This window comes from Rhamphochromis longiceps, linkage group LG7 (genome assembly GCF_057381845.1).
Source record: "Rhamphochromis longiceps isolate RC_006_pf linkage group LG7, R_longiceps_female_GT1.1, whole genome shotgun sequence".
Classification (NCBI taxonomy): Eukaryota; Metazoa; Chordata; class Actinopteri; order Cichliformes; family Cichlidae; genus Rhamphochromis; species Rhamphochromis longiceps.
The window spans coordinates 46,552,039-46,573,817 of NC_140563.1; the positions used below are offsets into that span (position 1 = coordinate 46,552,039).

General features: G+C 39.9%; 1 protein-coding gene and 1 long non-coding RNA gene across 5 annotated transcripts; both read left to right on the plus strand.

Annotated features, from left to right (window-relative positions):
• Positions 1-299: 299 nt before the first annotated feature.
• On the plus strand, positions 300-5,458 carry LOC146666101 (uncharacterized). 2 transcript variants are annotated; one of them, XR_014912730.1, is made up of 4 exons: positions 300-421; positions 4,011-4,363; positions 4,453-4,563; positions 4,679-5,458. It is a non-coding gene; the product is annotated as an uncharacterized LOC146666101 (long non-coding RNA). The 2 variants fall into 2 exon arrangements; XR_014912729.1 differs by having other exon boundaries at positions 4,011-4,563.
• Positions 5,459-13,720: 8,262 nt separating this feature from the next.
• On the plus strand, positions 13,721-21,342 carry LOC146666102 (ATP-dependent RNA helicase DDX54-like). Of its 3 annotated transcripts, none has more exons than XM_085413922.1 (4): positions 13,721-13,830; positions 17,300-17,852; positions 17,968-18,059; positions 18,215-21,342. In XM_085413922.1, exon 4 carries the CDS (start codon positions 20,305-20,307, stop codon positions 20,974-20,976), a length of 672 nt encoding a protein of 223 aa, XP_085270048.1. In that variant the 5' UTR covers positions 13,721-13,830; positions 17,300-17,852; positions 17,968-18,059; positions 18,215-20,304; the 3' UTR covers positions 20,977-21,342. The 3 variants fall into 3 exon arrangements, with proteins under 3 accessions (XP_085270048.1, XP_085270049.1, XP_085270050.1); XM_085413923.1 differs by lacking the exon at positions 13,721-13,830 and having other exon boundaries at positions 16,826-17,652; positions 17,742-17,852; XM_085413924.1 differs by lacking the exon at positions 13,721-13,830 and having other exon boundaries at positions 17,442-17,652; positions 17,742-17,852; positions 18,215-21,335.
• The last annotated feature ends 437 nt before the right edge of the window (positions 21,343-21,779 follow it).

Genomic DNA, 21,779 nt, shown 5'->3' on the forward strand with positions numbered 1-21,779 from the left:
TATAGACATTCAGAGATGAACTTGCACACTTGCTTTACTTCTCTCTGGGATAACTTCCTCGGAGATGAAATGCTGGTTTGGTAGCAAGGCTACAAATACACCATCACGTGATGCATACTTCTACGGTTATGAGCCGAGTTACGCCGTGTGGCAAGTTTTGTGGGGTGCTTTTTTGATATTTAATGGATCGATTACATTTTTTATTTCTCACCGATATCTGATCCAGTAATTTGGGTCAGTATCGGACTGATACCGATACGTAATATCGGATCGGTCCATCTCGGCTAGTGACACTCGGCTAGTGGACAAATTCAGCAAGCAGAGAGAAGACCGAGCTGCAGAAAGCAGGCTGCAGCAGCCAACCAACCCCACCACTACTGCTGACTGCGACATTACAGAAAAGGTTGAGAGTGATTTAAAAGTAAGCATGGGTGAAGTATTGCTTCTTTCTTTCTTCCCTGGATTGCTGTAGTTGCAGGTTTACATCAGTTTCATTAAGGATTAAGCACACATTGAACTCCAGGAAATCATAAATTAAAGTGTGGATATTACCTGTCCACAGATTCATGGTGACGTAACTGCTCTTTTAACTGTTTGGTGACTTTGCTTTGTTTGGCGATTGTAGAAATGGTTTACATGAGCTTATAGCTGAGATTCAGAGGTTTCTGCAGCACTTATATTTCTGACCTCTTGTTATAACCGATTAAATGCGATCTCCTCCCTTTTGCCCCCATTTTTGGTGGTGTGGGTGCAAATGATCAGGCATGACATTCTCAAAATAAATCAGATAAGATACTGCAAATAATTATTTCTGCATTTGTGCGATTGAAATGAATTGAAAATGTGTATGCAATGATACAGTTTTAAAGATTTGGCCTAAATAATTTTTCGAGTGAATGAGCCTAAACATGATGACCTAACCAGTGACACCGTGTCACCTGTGAGACACACACACACACACACACACACACACACACACACACACACACACACACACACACACACACACACACACACACAAATGTATGACTTTGCCGGTTTCAGCTGAAACAATTTCAGTGTTTCAAACCATGTTCCAGGATTTTTCCTTCACCATTTATGAGGTTTCAAGAAGAAGATAAACGACAGATATGAATGTTTGAAAAGGTTATAGATGAAAAGATTCGATGAAAAATACTCAAAGGATAAATTCAATTGTTTATTGTTTTATGAATAAGTTGAAAAAGAAAAAGTTAAACAAGTAAATAACGAAACAAGGTAAAATGAAGTAAGAACAAAACATTAACAAGTAAATAATGAAACAAGGTAAAATGAAGTAAGAACAAAACGTTAACAAGTAAATAACAAAACAAGGTAAAATGAAGTAAGAACAAAACGTTAACAAGTAAATAATGAAACAAGGTAAAATGAAGTAAGAACAAAACGTTAACAAGTAAATAATGAAACAAGGTAAAATGAAGTAAGAACGAAACGTTAACAAGTAAATAATGAAACAAGGTAAAATGAAGTAAGAACAAAACGTTAACAAGTAAATAATGAAACAAGGTAAAATGAAGTAAGAACAAAACGTTAACAAGTAAATAATGAAACAAGGTAAAATGAAGTAAGAACAAAACGTTAACAAGTAAATAATGAAACAAGGTAAAATGAAGTAAGAACAAAAAGTTAAGTAAATATTGAAACAAGGTAGAGGAGAGAAAACCCCAACAATCCCCTCTGAGCACGCACTAGGCGACAGTGGGGAGGAAAAACTGCCTTTAAACGGGCAGAAACCTCCGGCAGAACCAGGCTCAGGAGGGGACAGTCAACTGCCGGGACTGGTTGGGGTGGTGAACAGAGGTGGAGCAAGACGAGGCTACACCTGCTGAGGAAGCAGTAGAGTTCCTCCTCCAGGGCCAGCGGAAGCGTTTGTTCTTCTTTTTCATGCAGTTTTCTACAAGAGCTTTTTTTTCCAGGATGAGGGTTCTCAACTCATCGATGGTTTCTACGTTTTGTTTCTCAAGCTTCTTGCATGTTTTCTCCACCTCTTCCAAGGTTGCTTGTTTTTCTTCAAGCTTTTCCCTGAGCTCTTTGGATGTTTCCTCCTGCATTATCTTGTCCTTGTGCATGTCTGCGTTTCTCTGTTGTACTTCTTTGTACATGTCTTGTAGCTCCTCATTTCTTTTGTGGATATCTTGGAGCGTACGCTGCAGGTCGTCATGTATGTTGTCTTGTTCTTGCTTTTGCGCCTGCATTTCAGTGTGTTTGCGCTTCAAGTTGTTGTATTCCAACAATATCCCCTTAGTGAGCTCGGAGTTGTTTCTCGCCATTTGCTCCATCCTTTTCTGCATGTGCGAGCATTGTTTGTCCAGTTTTTCTTTTTCCCCTTCTAGTTGCTTTTTCTCGTGAAGAAGGTCTTTATTTTGGCGCAGAGTATCATCCACCTTCTCTTTCAGCATTCTGTATTTTTCCTCCGTGACTTTGAGTTTGTGCTCCATGTCTCTTTGCTTTTTCTCCTGTTCTTCCTTCTGTTGGAGGATTTCTTTATTTTTTTTCACAGCTTCATCGAAGTTTGTTTGGAGCAGCCGATTCATTTGGTCCATATATTGGAGATCCCATTCTGTCTTCTCAACAGTAGCTTTGCTGTCTTTAAGCTGGTTGGACATCTCCTTTAGTTCCACGCTCTTTTGCTTGTTTTCCTTAATTAGGAAGACAATCTGCTCTCGGGCTTGTCCAAACTTGATTCCCCAACCTTCATTAATAATATTTATGTCGGGCTGGCGTTTTTGTCTTTCTTCCAGGTTCTTATTTTGCGCTTCCATCTGTCTACACTTCTCCTCCAGTTGAAGTTTCTCTTCTTCAATCTGTTGAATTTTATTCTGGAGATGGTAGTTTTCCTTCTTACTGTCATGTAATGCCCTTTGGACGGCTAAGAGGTCATTTGGGGAAATTGGCCGGCCACGACAGGAAGGAGAAGCGGCGTAATCTTTTTGCCTTGGTTGGTGTCTTGTTGGATACATGTTGAAGGTTGTACACGACAACAACGAAAAGGTTTCCAAAAGTTTCTGTGGTGAACGCGTGAAGGCTGCAAACACAAATGCTGCGAAGACACGAACTAAAAAACTGCTGTGTGTCACCCCTGTTTAAGGAAAAACTTCAAAGGATCGTGTAGTGACATCATAACTCCGTGAGCCAATGAGATTGTCATGTGACATTTTGGAATGGGGATATTTTTTTTTAAACCGTTTTCAAATGTAACTTAATATTTGACTGTTTCTTAACTGACCTGTTTAGCTGATTAAGAAATGAATTGAAACGAGCATCACTAACGTTATATAACAGACAACAGAAAAAAAACAGTTTTTTTCTAAGTAATAGAGGTATAATACATTTTTTAAATTTTTTTTAAAAATTATCCTACTTTTTATAAGAGGGAACATTATTTAAAGAATATGTATTTAATTGGAAAACTCTCTATTCATCTAAAGGCTATAACAAAAAAGGTGAGCTTCCTGCTCAAAAATGAAATGACCAAAATAAATGGAGCATTTCTCTGCAATTACAAACTCTGTGTAAACAATCTTGGTTTCAAAATAAGGCTAATGCTGGTGAGATGTCATCACAGGTGTAAATATTACTGCAGATGTTACTATGTCAAAGTTTCACAACTGTCTTATGTTTATTTATGTAGGCAAGACCTACTTTTCACTTCTTTGCTTTGCTATATGTTCTTGAGTGTATTAGTTTGCCAGCAGCACGAACATGTACTAGTGTCAATAATAATCGTACGGTGGATTAGAAAACCTGCTCACAAGTTGAATAAACACCCAGGATTGTTGCAGAATTTTCATTCAAAACCAATATTTGAGTCAAAATGAGAAAGTTGTTTGTGCTGTCTGATGAAGAAGAAGCAAAATAAAGTGCAGTTTTGATGTAGATGATGTTGTATACAAACTAGAAGAGGAAGATAGTAGGATCTCTGTATCATGCTTTGTCACTTTGTACCATGTAATTCTTTCTATTTCCACCAGGGGGTGTTTTCAGAGGTGGTAGGTGGTAAAAGAAGAGGTCAGCAGGAAGATGGCGAAGAGCGACCAAAGACCAAGAAAAAGAGGCAGTCAGGCAAAGATGAAGAGTATTATATCCCTTACAGACCTAAAGACTTTGACTCTGAGAGAGGGTGAGGCATTAAACTGTTGCATCTGTTTCTTTAAAAAATGTGAATGGCTTTGTGTTTTATGCTGTTTTGTCCTGTGTTATGCGTCGACAGGTTGAGTCTCGGTGGAGAGGGCAGTGCTTTTGAACAGCAGGCCTCTTCAGCTGTCCTTGATCTCATGGGAGATGAAGGCGATCGCCTTAACCAGCAGAAGAAAATGATGAAATGGTACAAATTTCCCTATGTTTGACTCAGTATCCACCAAATGGTCATTTCAAACTATAATTTAAAGTCTTTTTTCCCCCTTCTTTTTTTAGGGACCGTAAGAGGAAGCGTTTTGTGAGAGAAACGGGAAAAGAAGACCAGAAGAAGAAGATCAAAACAGACAGCGGTCAGGTTATCAGTAACAAGAAGAACAGGAAGAACTTGTATCCTTCCAACAAAAAGCTTCTCTGTGTGCTGCTCTCAATGACCCTCTTCTCTACTCCTATGACAATATTAAGCTGTACTGTGAAGATGTTGTATCACTTGACAACATGTCAGTTATGAGGAGTGGAAGAAAAAATACAAGATTGATGATACAGGATCTGGATCAGATGGAGAAACAGGCGGAGGAGGCAGGAAGCCAGCAAGAGGTAGGAAGGCATCAAAATGAATAGCACAAACATGTTAAATATAGACCATCAGCCACCATGTTTTAACTCAACTCTAAAGGTAAATACTTCAAGTCCCTCTTCCAGCCTTGCGAGCTATAACCTCCAACCTCTTTGTTGTGTCGTGCCTCTCCCAGGTCGTGGCCGTGGCCGACGAGGTCCAAACGTACAGAGCTCCGGTGACCACAAAGCACGCTCGGAGCTGAAAACAAAGGATCAGATCATGAAGCAGCGCAAGAAAAAGCAGAAGCACCAGTTCCTGCAGGGCGGGGGGATGAGGAAGCTCCGCTCCAAGAACAAAAAGTGGCTCGGAGAAGTTAAAAAGTCAGGTTTTGGAAGGGGTGGCCATAAGAAAGGCAAGCTGAGGAAGAAACTGTGAGGAGGACAGAGGGTTGATGGTGTGGAGGACATCACGAGGAACTGGATGATAAGCATCAGAATCATCTGAGATCATCACCAAAGATTTTCCTGGTGCTTCGTGTGACTGTAGATTAAGGAGAAAATGATTTGTGCATCTTTACACTGCAGAAATGCACGTCACTTCTTCCTTGATGGCCTGCTGAACTCTGCGTTTGCCACAGAGTGATGTTTAATTATGATCCACTAACCTGGATTTACTACTTGTAAGCATGTTGGCTGTCTAATAAAAGTGTTTTGGAGTACTGAAATATGTCTTATCAAAATGGTAAAATACAGATATTAAATATTGTGTGCTTAATTTGCAGTTAGTTTCAAAAATCGTCTCGCCCATCTTTTCTTAAAATAAGAGGTGCTCTATAAAAATGACATTAAATTCTGTAAACATGCTCTATTTGCAATTATTTATCATTACTGTTGTCCAAGTGGTCTCATTTCAAAGTTGAAAGCGAGCATCGGAACGGGCAAGAAAGGCGACTTTTAATTGACTTTGAATGTGTTGTGGTTACTGATATCAGATGGGCTGGGTTGAGAAACTGGCTTAGAATTCCTCTTGCCTTCAGCATGGCCACGCCCCTCTGACTTCTGCAATCAACAAGGCATTTTTACCCAGGGAAATGTTTATTTCGCTTTTCAGTTTGGACTGTTCTCTGTAAATTCCTGAGAAAATTTGAGAAGATCAGGAGTGTCTGAAAAACGTAAAACAGTCCATCTGTCACCAACAGCAATGCTGCCTTCAAAGTCACTTAAATCAACTTTTTTTTTCTGGCATGTGATTGGCTGTTTAGATATTTGCATTCAGAAGCAGCTGAATAGGTTAGTGGATAGTGGGTCTGTATTGTGTTATTGTATATTGTTTTTTCCAGTTATTGCTCTGGTATAGAAGTTTTTTTTCTTTAAGTAATTTAGTAATTCTAACATCTCCGCTTATGTGAAGTGTAGACCTAATAGTAAACATCATTTACATGTCCAGTTTTCAAATATTTTTAATCTTGTCTGGTAAAGTTTTCTTTTGTTTGTAATTCACTTACATTTAGGGAAGGAAAGTTTGAAGAAAGGAAATTTGACGTGTATGTTCTAAGATAACGGTGACATTGACGACCTTTATTATAACTGTATTGGGCATGTTCACTTAACCAACAAAAATAACAAACCAACAAAATAAGAAAGAGAATTAATGTTTTATAAAAAGAAACAATGACCAAGCCATCAGTTACTTTATATGCCTACAATATCCACATCCCGTTCCCAAAAAGTCAGTGGTCTCCTGTCTGAATGACTACCGTCCTGTTGCACTGACATCCGTCATCATGAAGTGCCTGGAGCGGCTGGTCAAAGGTCACATCTGCTCCTCCCTCCCTGACACACTGGACCCTCTTCAGTTTGCCTATCTGACAAACAGAGCCACAGAGGATGCCATCGCCCTGGCAACGCACACCACCCTCACTCACCTGGAGAAAGGGAATACATATGCAAGGATGCTCTTCATCGACTACAGCTCGGCATTTAACACCATCATCCCCTCAAAACTTGCCACGGAGCTCGTCGACCTTGGGCTGGAAACACCTATCTGCAGATGGATTCTAAACTTCCTCACAAACAGGCCCCAGGTGGTGAAAGTTGGTAAGCACACCTCCTCACCACTCATCCTAAACACAGGTACGCCACAGGGTTGTGTGCTTAGCCCCCTCCTATATTCCCTGACTGTGTTGCTAAACACGAGTCCAACATCATCATCAAGTTTGCGGATGACACAACCATCATAAGCCTCATCACAGGCAATGATGAGACGGCCTATAGAGAGGAGGTGATGGCACTGTACGAGTGGTGTCTGGAAAATAACCTGACTCTCAACATCAGCAAAACTAGAGAAATGATAGTGGACTACCGGAAACGACCAGTCAGAGAACACCAGCCCAGCCACATCAACGGTGTCAAGGTCGAAAGGGTCAGCAGCTTCAAGTTCCTTGGAGTCAACATCACAGAGGACTTTTCCTGGACCCTTCACACAGACACTGCTATCAGGAAAGCTCGCCAGCGGCTTTATTTCTTGAGGAGGCTGAGGAAGTTTGGCATGAACGCCAACATCACCTCAAATTTTTACAGGTGTGCAATTGAGAGCTTGCTGACCAGCTGCATCACAGTTTGGTACAAAAGCTGCTCTGCCAGCAGCCGTAAATCACTACAGAGGGTGGTGAAGACAGCAGAGCACATCACTGGCACGAGGCTTCCTGCCATTCAGGACATTTATCTTCAGCGATGCCTCCGTAAAGCACACAGCATCATCAAGGACCACAGCCACCCAGCACATCAGCTGGCGTTACAGACGTTACAGGAGCCTGTCTGCTCGGACTACAAGACTACAAAACAGTTTTTACCACCAAGCCATACGACACCTCAACCACAACACTTAAACCCACACAACACAGTCCACAGGACGCACTCAGAAGCTACCCTACAGCTTCACAAGTACTCTGTTTAATCTGCACTGGTCACTCCACTTTATTGTTATTGATATTTATATTTAAAAGTGCAATACTGTGATTTTCTGCTGCTCATTCCTGTGCAATATCCCATCTGCCCTCCCGTCATATTTCTTTTCAAGATTTTCTTATTTAATCACTAGTGTACATATATTTATATTTATAGATATATATATATTTAGTCATCTTTTCTCTTTTACCACGTCTCTCTAATATTTTGCTCCTTACTATTTTTCTATTTTTTTTATTATTTTATTATATTTTCTTATACTGTACCATGCTGCTGAGTGACTGCTGCTCGTCAAACACATTTCATTGCAATGTTGACCCTGTGCTAACTTGCATATGACAAATAAAACTGAAAACTGAACTAAAACGGATTTATTTTTATTAATAAAATTGGAAATGTAAGATATTACTAGATAAATTTACAAAAGAAATTTTAACAGTGTGGATTTTAGTATCTGCTTTTTCTCTATTATTTATTGTATATATATTTTTTTACATTAAGTCAATTGATTAAAAAAAGGTTTATTTTTTCAATTTCTCTATTGTCCCACAAGGGGAAATTAGTTTAGCAGCAGGATATAAATAAACAGAACAATACTATAAAATAATAATGACAATAATAGTGATAGAAAGTCCAAGGACAGTTATTTGCCATTGAGGAGACAAGATGCAGTGGGGATAAAAGAGACCTGGAGTCTTTTAGTCTTCCTCACAGGTACGCTAAAACGGCGGCCGGAAGGCAACAACTCAAACTCACTGTGAAGTGGATGGTTCAAACAATTAATAATAGAATGAGCCTTTCTAAGCACATTTCTATTGTAAATGGCCAAAAGTCCATCTTGCCAGCGCCCTGAAATTTTGCTAACAGTTTTTACCAGAAGTCCCAACCGATTCTTATTCTTCACCGTCAGGTTACCAAACCAGGCAGCGATACAAAAAGACATCACAGATTCGATAAAACGTCTATAAAACAAAGACAACATCTCAGATGAGACATTAAAAGATCTCATTTTCCTTAAAAAGAACAATCTTTGTTGAACTTTTTTAGTAGTGGCTTCAGCATGAGATTCAAAACACAGTTTATGGTCAAGTACCACACCTAGAAATTTATAACTCTCAACGATCCCAATATCAGCAGTTTTAATGATAGTGGGTGATGAGCTATAAAAGGACTTCCTAAAATCAGTAATCATGTCTTTAGTTTTTGACACATTAAGTGAAAGGAAGGACTCACCACACCAATTCACAAAATCATCTACAACCTGTCCATGGCCTGACTCGTCCCCCACTAGAAGGCTGACGATCACTGTGTCGTCAGCAAACTTCAGGATGTGTCTGTTCGTGAAATTGCTGCGACACTCATTCGTGTACAGAATGGACAGAAGGGGAGAGAGGCAGCAACCCTGGGGTGATCCAGTAGAGGAGGTGAGCACATCAGAAAATACATGATTCACCCTCACGCATTGTGACCTATTAGTCAGAAAGTCTGTCACCCAGCCGACCAGACTAGTGTCAAGCTTGAAATGATTGTAAAGCCTGTCAGCAAGTAAGAAGGGTTGAATTGTATTGAATGAAAGTCAGCAAATAATAATCTTGCATGGGTGTGGGGGGCCTCAAGATGCTTATACAAGAGATGCAGGAGTGTGACAACAGCGTCCTCCACACCTCTCCCTGCTCTATAGGCGAACTGCAAGGGGTCAAGATGGTGTTCAACATGCATTAAAATCTTCTTAATTATCTTCTCAAATGACTTCATCACTAAAGAAGTCAGAGCCACAGGCCTATAATCATTCAGCACCTTAGGAGAACTGCCCTTAGCAACAGGAACAATGACAGCATGTTTCCAAATCTTAGGTACTGTCTGTAGCTCTAAAGAAAGTGAGAAGATATGGTGAAAAATCCCACTCAGCTGATCAGTACCTGTCCACAGATGTTGTCAGGTCCAGACTCTTGCTTTTAGTGTGTCTAAAAAGATTGGCTACCCCCCTCTCATCAATACAAATTGATGGGGGAGTGATAGTCTTTTCCCTCAGTGTGCTGGTCTGCCTAGAACAGTCAAAGTTCTCAAAACGAAGGTAAAAACTTTTAAGACTGTCTGCCAGATGTTTGTCAGCGGTAAACCCCTCTAAGGTAATATTACTTTTACCTTTCGTCTGTAGCCCTGCCATTGTTTTCATACCAAGCCAAGCTCCTTTGAGGTTGTTACTGCTGAGTTCTGTCTCAATCTTATTTCTATACCTCATCTTGGCAATCTTTATTGCAGCCCTCACCTCCTTCCTCAATATTCTCATAGTGGGAACGTCTCCCTCGTTAAAAGCAATTTTCCTTTTAAGAATCAGATCCTTAATATCTTTAGAGAGCCACGGTTTGTTATTAGGGAAAGTCTTAAATTCTCTGACTGGAATCACAGAGTCTTTGCTACACACCACATCAGTGAGTTCATCCAAATCAGAAGTGCTCTCTTGGACCCAGTGGAGGTGGTGAGTGACAGGAGAACGGCGGCTAAGCTGTCATCCCTGATGGACAACATCTCCCACCCCATGCAGCAGACTGTGACAGCACTGAGCAGCTCCTTCAGTGGGAGACTGCGGCACCCACGGTGTGGGACGGAGAGATTTCGCAGGTCTTTCCTCCCCACTGCTGTCAGACTCCATAATAAAGACTTTAACTGATCAAGCACACACATCCATACATATGCAATAATACTAAGTGCAATAATCCTTTCTGTCATCGTTGTATTTTTACTCAGTTGTATATAGTATTTGTATTTGTATTCTATTTTTATCTTATTGTATATTTATTTTATTTTATTCTACTGTATATAGTATTTTATTTTATTCTATTCTGTACAGTTGTGTACTGTATTTATTCTTATTGTATTCTAATTTTTGCCTCATAACTTTTGCACTGTCCACTTCCTGCTGTGACAAAACAAATTTCCCACGTGTGGGACTAATAAAGGTTATCTTATCTTATCTTATCTTATCTTATCTTATCTTATCTTATCTTATCTTATCTTATCTTATCTTATCTTATCTTGAAACAAGGACCAATCAGTGCAATCAAAACACCCCTGAAGGGCAACACAACTGTCTTTTGTCCAGACATTAGTCCGCTTCACACAGGCCTTCTCCCTCCTAATCACAGATCTGTAAGCAGGGAGGAGAAGAATAACATTGTGATCCGAAGAACCTAGCGCAGGTCCGGCCACAGACTTATATGCCCCCTTAATTGGTCCATAACACAAATCCAGCGTTTTGTTATGCCTTGTAGGACAAGTGACATATTGAAAGAAATTGTTCAGTAATTTCTTAAGATTACAAATGTTAAAATCACCAAGAATAAAATTAGGAGCATCCGGTGAGAGAGTCTGCAGATCGTGTACCACTTTAAAAATGGCATCGGCAGCAACTTTAACGTCAGCTTTAGGATGAATGTAAACAACAGTGACAAAAATTTGAGGGAATTCCCTCGGTAAGTAAAAAGGCCTGACAGATACTGACAGGAGCTCGATGTCAGGAAGACACAACCGCTCCCGCACAGTAAAGTTATTACACCAGCCCTGGTTGATATACAAACATACCCTTCCTCCGTGAGATTTGCATGTTACTCCACAGTTCCGATCCAATCTGACAGGGGTCCTAAAGCCGCTGATTTGCAGTGAAGTATCACTGTCCATATCGGTCAGCCACATCTCGGTAAGTGCCATCAGACAAGCCTCCCTGTATTCCCATAGATGAAGCACATTTCCTTGTAATTCATCCGTTTTGTTCCTAAGAGATTGGACATTGGCCAGAATCATAGAAGGCAGAGGAACACGATTCTTCCTCCGAAGTTTTCTTACACGCTGATGCACGCCACCTTTCTTTCCACATTTTCTCAAGCGGCGGGGCTTTCCAAAATTAGTCTTTGACCGGGCAAATAAATCCTCACCAAGAATCACATCTGTCCGAGCATTAGAAGAGTCGTACATAGACAAACAGGACCACTGTAATCCAAGTAGTTCCTCGCGTGTATAAGTGATTGTCAGTGAGAGTGAATGACTCCAGGTGAATATCGCCAACAACAATAAAACTAAGGTGTAGAAGTTCTCCATCTCGGCAAAAAAACAAACAAAAAAAAACTCATAAAAAGTTAAAACCACGGTTAAGAACAGAGTTAAAACAAAGTTAAAAACAAAAAGAAAAAGCCAGTAAACACCTGCTGCAGGTCGCCACAAGAGCAGCCCATCAGAGCCTCATGAGTGAAAAAAGTCTGCTACATAATAGTATGTAGCAGACTTTTTTCACTCATCAGTGATGCGCTGGCTCTGTCACATGTGAGTGTTTTTTTTTTTTACCGTATTTCAATACATCATGTAATTTATTTCCTGCAGAAGATCCAACAGTCAATCATCTGACCAAAGAGACTTCTGTCATTCCTTCAGCTGCTTGGCAGGTGCAAAATATGACCACATGTGCAGCACAAGAAAGAGCAACACAACACAGTCGAAGAGCAGGAGTCCATCTGGATGTGATTACAATGCTCCTGTTGTTTCGGGATGATATGCATACATACCATAAAAAGTTACCCATTTATTCATTGCTGCTGGCTCCTGACTCATGAAGACTTGAGGCTTTCAGTTGTCTGTGTGAAAGCAGCTGAAGATGAAGAACAATAGATTGGTACAAATTAGAGATGGCACGATACCACTTTTTTATGTCTGATACCGATACCGATATCATAAATTTGGATATCTGCCGATACCGATATGAATACGATATAGTGTGTTTTTTAATCAATAAAACGTTTTTTTAATATCTTGCTGCATTTTGTATAAGTTTATACTCAAGTTTAAATAAATAACAACACTAAAGCTATTCTGTTATACCTGTAGGTAAAAAATACACTGCGCCCAAAATATTTCATAGTTCAGCAACACTGATCAATCTAATAAACTTAAACCTACTCCATCCTCCCTATTCTGGTATTTTAAAGAGTACTTAGCAGAAATATTAAGCAACCTAACTAATAGGGTTGCAAACTCCGAGCAAAAAATAAAATAAAAATAGGGAACCACCCTCCACCTCATGATGCTTAATCGATGTAATCAAATTTAATTTGATGCAGGGGGGAAAATGCACAGAAATAAATTATTTTTCAAGAATAATTTAATAGATTCAACATCTTTCTTCAACAGAATTGCAGACTGCACAGATGGTGTCTTCCCAAAGGAAAAGGTATATTAGACTTAACAGTTACTATATACAGTAATGGACTTCTCTATATTTTACATCAGATTAAAACTTTGGGTGTAAGAGTCAGATAATTATTTATTAAAAGCTAGACATTTTAAATGAGAATAAGAAAGAAAAAGTATGTCTTTGTGCCCCCTTTTCCCTGTTCATGCCCTATCGGCCCCCCTGGCTAAACTTTGCTAGATCCGCCCCTGCACAGTTACCAGCCGTCAGCTACGTAGAAAAGGATCCTGGTGTAGAAAGTAATATTAAATAAATTCTAACAACAGCTTATCAAGCTTAATAGTGCTGCTGTTGTTCAGCTGCTGGTTTCCTCTTTCTGGTGAGAAGTTGGCCAAAAACAAAGAAGAGAGACAGACTCACAACAGAAAAGCCGATCAGCTGATCATTAAGCAGTTTCACGATTGAAGTAGCAGCAGGAGAGAGAGAGAGAGGCAGTCGCTCCATATATCTGTTGTTAAGCTTAACATGGGAACACTTTATAGACATTCAGAGATGAACTTGCACACTTGCTTTACTTCTCTCTGGGATAACTTCCTCGGAGATGAAATGCTGGTTTGGTAGCAAGGCTACAAATACACCATGATGCATACTTCTACGGTTATGAGCCGAGTTACGCCGTGTGGCAAGTTTTGTGGGGTGCTTTTTTGATATTTAATGGATCGATTACATTTTTTATTTCTCACCGATATCTGATCCAGTAATTTGGGTCAGTATCGGACTGATACCGATACGTAATATCGGATCGGTCCATCTCGGCTAGTGACACTCGGCTAGTGGACAAATTCAGCAAGCAGAGAGAAGACCGAGCTGCAGAAAGCAGGCTGCAGCAGCCAACCAACCCCACCACTACTGCTGACTGCGACATTACAGAAAAGGTTGAGAGTGATTTAAAAGTAAGCATGGGTGAAGTATTGCTTCTTTCTTTCTTCCCTGGATTGCTGTAGTTGCAGGTTTACATCAGTTTCATTAAGGATTAAGCACACATTGAACTCCAGGAAATCATAAATTAAAGTGTGGATATTACCTGTCCACAGATTCATGGTGACTAACTGCTCTTTTAACTGTTTGGTGACTTTGCTTTGTTTGGCGATTGTAGAAATGGTTTACATGAGCTTATAGCTGAGATTCAGAGGTTTCTGCAGCACTTATATTTCTGACCTCTTGTTATAACCGATTAAATGCGATCTCCTCCCTTTTGCCCCCATTTTTGGTGGTGTGGGTGCAAATGATCAGGCATGACATTCTCAAAATAAATCAGATAAGATACTGCAAATAATTATTTCTGCATTTGTGCGATTGAAATGAATTGAAAATGTGTATGCAATGATACAGTTTTAAAGATTTGGCCTAAATAATTTTTCGAGTGAATGAGCCTAAACATGATGACCTAACCAGTGACACCGTGTCACCGGTGACACACACACACACACACACACACACACACACACACACACACACACACACACACACACACACACACACACACACACACACACACACACACACACACACACACACAAATGTATGACTTTGCCGGTTTCAGCTGAAACAATTTCAGTGTTTCAAACCATGTTCCAGGATTTTTCCTTCACCATTTATGAGGTTTCAAGAAGAAGATAAACGACAGATATGAATGTTTGAAAAGGTTATAGATGAAAAGATTCGATGAAAAATACTCAAAGGATAAATTCAATTGTTTATTGTTTTATGAATAAGTTGAAAAAGAAAAAGTTAAACAAGTAAATAACGAAACAAGGTAAAATGAAGTAAGAACAAAACATTAACAAGTAAATAATGAAACAAGGTAAAATGAAGTAAGAACAAAACGTTAACAAGTAAATAACAAAACAAGGTAAAATGAAGTAAGAACAAAACGTTAACAAGTAAATAATGAAACAAGGTAAAATGAAGTAAGAACAAAACGTTAACAAGTAAATAATGAAACAAGGTAAAATGAAGTAAGAACGAAACGTTAACAAGTAAATAATGAAACAAGGTAAAATGAAGTAAGAACAAAAAGTTAAGTAAATATTGAAACAAGGTAGAGGAGAGAAAACCCCAACAATCCCCTCTGAGCACGCACTAGGCGACAGTGGGGAGGAAAAACTGCCTTTAAACGGGCAGAAACCTCCGGCAGAACCAGGCTCAGGAGGGGACAGTCAACTGCCGGGACTGGTTGGGGTGGTGAACAGAGGTGGAGCAAGACGAGGCTACACCTGCTGAGGAAGCAGTAGAGTTCCTCCTCCAGGGCCAGCGGAAGCGTTTGTTCTTCTTTTTCATGCAGTTTTCTACAAGAGCTTTTTTTTCCAGGATGAGGGTTCTCAACTCATCGATGGTTTCTACGTTTTGTTTCTCAAGCTTCTTGCATGTTTTCTCCACCTCTTCCAAGGTTGCTTGTTTTTCTTCAAGCTTTTCCCTGAGCTCTTCGGATGTTTCCTCCTGCATTATCTTGTCCTTGTGCATGTCTGCGTTTCTCTGTTGTACTTCTTTGTACATGTCTTGTAGCTCCTCATTTCTTCTGTGGATATCTTGGAGCGTACGCTGCAGGTCGTCATGTATGTTGTCTTGTTCTTGCTTTTGCGCCTGCATTTCAGTGTGTTTGCGCTTCAAGTTGTTGTATTCCAACAATATCCCCTTAGTGAGCTCGGAGTTGTTTCTCGCCATTTGCTCCATCCTTTTCTGCATGTGCGAGCATTGTTTGTCCAGTTTTTCTTTTTCCCCTTCTAGTTGCTTTTTCTCTTGAAGAAGGTCTTTGTTTTGGCGCAGAGTATCATCCACCTTCTCTTTCAGCATTCTGTATTTTTCCTCCGTGACTTTGAGTTTGTGCTCCATGTCTCTTTGCTTTTTCTCCTGTTCTTCCTTCTGTTGGAGGATTTCTTTATTTTTTTTCACAGCTTCATCGAAGTTTGTTTGGAGCAGCCGATTCATTTGGTCCATATATTGGAGATCCCATTCTGTCTTCTCAACAGTAGCTTTGCTGTCTTTAAGCTGGTTGGACATCTCCTTTAGTTCCACGCTCTTTTGCTTGTTTTCCTTAATTAGGAAGACAATCTGCTCTCGGGCTTGTCCAAACTTGATTCCCCAACCCTCATTAATAATATTTATGTCGGGCTGGCGTTTTTGTCTTTCATCCAGGCTTTTATATTTCACTTCCATCTGTCTACACTTCTCCTCCAGTTGAAGTTTCTCTTCTTCAATCTGTTGAATTTTATTCTGGAGATGGTAGTTTTCCTTCCTACTGTCATGTAATGCCCTTTGGACGGCTAAGAGGTCACTTGGCTGGCCACGACAGGAAGGAGAAGCGGCGTAATCTTTTTGCCTTGGTTGGTGTCTTGTTGGATACATGTTGAAGGTTGTACACGACAACAACGAAAAGGTTTCCAAAAGTTTCTGTGGTGAACGCGTGAAGGCTGCAAACACAAATGCTGCGAGGACACGAACTAAAAAACTGCTGTGTGTCACCCCTGTTTAAGGACAAACTTCAAAGGATCAAAGTGTAGTGACATCATAACTCCGTGAGCCAATGAGATTGTCATGTGACATTTTGGAATGGAGATATTTTTTTTTAAACCGTTTTCAAATTTAACTTAATATTTGACTGTTTCTTAACTGACCTGTTTAGCTGATTAAGAAATGAATTGAAACGAGCATCACTAACGTTATATAACAGACAACAGAAAAAAACAGGGTTTTTTTCTAAGTAATAGAGGTATAATACATTTTTTTAAATTTAAAAAAAAAAATTATCCTACTTTTTATAAGAGGGAACATTATTTAAAGAATATGTATTTAATTGGAAAACTCTCTATTCATCTAAAGGCTATAACAAAAAAGGTGAACTTCCTGCTCAAAAATGAAATGACCAAAATAAATGGAGCATTTCTCTGCAATTACAAACTCTGTGTAAACAATCTTGGTTTCAAAATAAGGCTAATGCTGGTGAGATGTGATCACAGGTGTAAATATTACTGCAGATGTTACTATGTCAAAGTTTCACAACTGTCTTATGTTTATTTATGTAGGCAAGACCTACTTTTCACTTCTTTGCTTTGCTATATGTTCTTGAGTGTATTAGTTTGCCAGCAGCACGAACATGTACTAGTGTCAATAATAATAGTACGGTGGATTAGAAAACCTGCTCACAAGTTGAATAAACACCCAGGATTGTTGCATAATTTTCATTCAAAACCAATATTTGAGTCAAAATGAGAAAGTTGTTTGTGCTGTCTGATGAAGAAGAAGCAAAATAAAGTGCAGTTTTGATGTAGATGATGTTGTATACAAACTAGAAGAGGAAGATAGTAGGATCTCTGTATCATGCTTTGTCACTTTGTACCATGTAATTCTTTCTATTTCCACCAGGGGGTGTTTTCAGAGGTGGTAGGTGGTAAAAGAAGAGGTCAGCAGGAAGATGGCGAAGAGCGACCAAAGACCAAGAAAAAGAGGCAGTCAGGCAAAGATGAAGAGTATTATATCCCTTACAGACCTAAAGACTTTGACTCTGAGAGAGGGTGAGGCATTAAACTGTTGCATCTGTTTCTTTAAAAAATGTGAATGGCTTTGTGTTTTATGCTGTTTTGTCCTGTGTTATGCGTCGACAGGTTGAGTCTCGGTGGAGAGGGCAGTGCTTTTGAACAGCAGGCCTCTTCAGCTGTCCTTGATCTCATGGGAGATGAAGGCGATCGCCTTAACCAGCAGAAGAAAATGATGAAATGGTACAAATTTCCCTATGTTTGACTCAGTATCCACCAAATGGTCATTTCAAACTATAATTTAAAGTCTTTTTTCCCCCTTCTTTTTTTAGGGACCGTAAGAGGAAGCGTTTTGTGAGAGAAACGGGAAAAGAAGACCAGAAGAAGAAGATCAAAACAGACAGCGGTCAGGTTATCAGTAACAAGAAGAACAGGAAGAACTTGTATCCTTCCAACAAAAAGCTTCTCTGTGTGCTGCTCTCAATGACCCTCTTCTCTACTCCTATGACAATATTAAGCTGTACTGTGAAGATGTTGTATCACTTGACAACATGTCAGTTATGAGGAGTGGAAGAAAAAATACAAGATTGATGATACAGGATCTGGATCAGATGGAGAAACAGGCGGAGGAGGCAGGAAGCCAGCAAGAGGTAGGAAGGCATCAAAATGAATAGCACAAACATGTTAAATATAGACCATCAGCCACCATGTTTTAACTCAACTCTAAAGGTAAATACTTCAAGTCCCTCTTCCAGCCTTGCGAGCTATAACCTCCAACCTCTTTGTTGTGTCGTGCCTCTCCCAGGTCATGGCCGTGGCCGACGAGGCCCAAACGTACAGAGCTCCGGTGACCACAAAGCACGCTCGGAGCTGAAAACAAAGGATCAGATCATGAAGCAGCGCAAGAAAAAGCAGAAGCACCAGTTCCTGCAGGGCGGGGGGATGAGGAAGCTCCGCTCCAAGAACAAAAAGTGGCTCGGAGAAGTTAAAAAGTCAGGTTTTGGAAGGGGTGGCCATAAGAAAGGCAAGCTGAGGAAGAAACTGTGAGGAGGACAGAGGGTTGATGGTGTGGAGGACATCACGAGGAACTGGGTGATAAGCGTCAGAATCATCTGAGAACATCACCAAAGATTTTCCTGGCGCTTTGTGTGACTGTAGATTAAGGAGAAAATGATTTGTGCATCTTTACACTGCAGAAATGCACGTCACTTCTTCCTTGATGGCCTGCTGAACTCTGCGTTTGCCACAGAGTGATGTTTAATTATGATCCACTAACCTGGATTTACTACTTGTAAGCATGTTGGCTGTCTAATAAAAGTGTTTTGGAGTACTGAAATATGTCTTATCAAAATGGTAAAATACAGATATTAAATATTGTGTGCTTAATTTGCAGTTAGTTTCAAAAATCGTCTCGCCCATCTTTTCTTAAAATAAGAGGTGCTCTATAAAAATGACATTAAATTCTGTAAACGTGCTCTATTTGCAATTATTTATCATTACTGTTGTCCAAGTGGTCTCATTTCAAAGTTGAAAGCGAGCATCGGAACGGGCAAGAAAGGCGACTTTTAATTGACTTTGAATGTGTTGTGGTTACTGATATCAGATGGGCTGGGTTGAGAAACTGGCTTAGAATTCCTCTTGCCTTCAGCATGGCCACGCCCCTCTGACTTCTGCAATCAACAAGGCATTTTTACCCAGGGAAATGTTTATTTCGCTTTTCAGTTTGGACTGTTCTCTGTAAATTCCTGAGAAAATTTGAGAAGATCAGGAGTGTCTGAAAAACGTAAAACAGTCCATCTGTCACCAACAGCAATGCTGCCTTCAAAGTCACTTAAATCAACTTTTTTTTTCTGGCATGTGATTGGCTGTTTAGATATTTGCATTCAGAAGCAGCTGAATAGGTTAGTGGATAGTGGGTCTGTATTGTGTTATTGTATATTGTTTTTTCCAGTTATTGCTCTGGTATAGAAGTTTTTTTTCTTTAAGTAATTTAGTAATTCTAACATCTCCGCTTATGTGAAGTGTAGACCTAATAGTAAACATCATTTACATGTCCAGTTTTCAAATATTTTTAATCTTGTCTGGTAAAGTTTTCTTTTGTTTGTAATTCACTTACATTTAGGGAAGGAAAGTTTGAAGAAAGGAAATTTGACGTGTATGTTCTAAGATAACGGTGACATTGACGACCTTTATTATAACTGTATTGGGCATGTTCACTTAACCAACAAAAATAACAAACCAACAAAATAAGAAAGAGAATTAATGTTTTATAAAAAGAAACAATGACCAAGCCATCAGTTACTTTATATGCCTACAATATCCACATCCCGTTCCCAAAAAGTCAGTGGTCTCCTGTCTGAATGACTACCGTCCTGTTGCACTGACATCCGTCATCATGAAGTGCCTGGAGCGGCTGGTCAAAGGTCACATCTGCTCCTCCCTCCCTGACACACTGGACCCTCTTCAGTTTGCCTATCGGACAAACAGAGCCACAGAGGATGCCATCGCCCTGGCAACGCACACCACCCTCACTCACCTGGAGAAAGGGAATACATATGCAAGGATGCTCTTCATCGACTACAGCTCGGCATTTAACACCATCATCCCCTCAAAACTTGCCACGGAGCTCGTCGACCTTGGGCTGGAAACACCTATCTGCAGATGGATTCTAAATTTCCTCACAAACAGGCCCCAGGTGGTGAAAGTTGGTAAACACACCTCCTCACCACTCATCCTAAACACAGGTACGCCACAGGGTTGTGTGCTTAGCCCCCTCCTATATTCCCTGACTGTGTTGCTAAACACGAGTCCAACATCATCATCAAGTTTGCGGATGACACAACCATCATAAGCCTCATCACAGGCAATGATGAGACGGCCTATAGAGAGGAGGTGATGGCACTGTACGAGTGGTGTCTGGAAAATAACCTGACTCTCAACATCAGCAAAACTAGAGAAATGATAGTGGACTACCGGAAACGACCAGTCAGAGAACACCAGCCCAGCCACATCAACGGTGTCAAGGTCGAAAGGGTCAGCAGCTTCAAGTTCCTTGGAGTCAACATCACAGAGGACTTCTCCTGGACCCTTCACACAGACACTGCTATCAGGAAAGCTCGCCAGCGGCTTTATTTCCTGAGGAGGCTGAGGAAGTTTGGCATGAACGCCAACATCACCTCAAATTTTTACAGGTGTGCAATTGAGAGCTTGCTGACCAGCTGCATCACAGTTTGGTACAAAAGCTGCTCTGCCAGCAGCCGTAAATCACTACAGAGGGTGGTGAAGACAGCAGAGCACATCACTGGCACGAGGCTTCCTGCCATTCAGGACATTTATCTTCAGCGATGCCTCCGTAAAGCACACAGCATCATCAAGGACCACAGCCACCCAGCACATCAGCTGGCGTTACAGACGTTACAGGAGCCTGTCTGCTCGGACTACAAGACTACAAAACAGTTTTTACCACCAAGCCATACGACACCTCAACCACAACACTTAAACCCACACAACACAGTCCACAGGACGCACTCAGAAGCTACCCTACAGCTTCACAAGTACTCTGTTTAATCTGCACTGGTCACTCCACTTTATTGTTATTGATATTTATATTTAAAAGTGCAATACTGTGATTTTCTGCTGCTCATTCCTGTGCAATATCCCATCTGCCCTCCCGTCATATTTCTTTTCAAGATTTTCTTATTTAATCACTAGTGTACATATATTTATATTTATAGATATATATATATTTAGTCATCTTTTCTCTTTTACCACGTCTCTCTAATATTTTGCTCCTTACTATTTTTCTATTTTTTTTATTATTTTATTATATTTTCTTATACTGTACCATGCTGCTGAGTGACTGCTGCTCGTCAAACACATTTCATTGCAATGTTGACCCTGTGCTAACTTGCATATGACAAATAAAACTGAAAACTGAACTAAAACGGATTTATTTTTATTAATAAAATTGGAAATGTAAGATATTACTAGATAAATTTACAAAAGAAATTTTAACAGTGTGGATTTTAGTATCTGCTTTTTCTCTATTATTTATTGTATATATATTTTTTTTACATTAAGTCAATTGATTAAAAAAAGGTTTATTTTTTCAATTTCTCTATTGTCCCACAAGGGGAAATTAGTTTAGCAGCAGGATATAAATAAACAGAACAATACTATAAAATAATAATGACAATAATAGTGATAGAAAGTCCAAGGACAGTTATTTGCCATTGAGGAGACAAGATGCAGTGGGGATAAAAGAGACCTGGAGTCTTTTAGTCTTCCTCACAGGTACGCTAAAACGGCGGCCGGAAGGCAACAACTCAAACTCACTGTGAAGTGGATGGTTCAAACAATTAATAATAGAA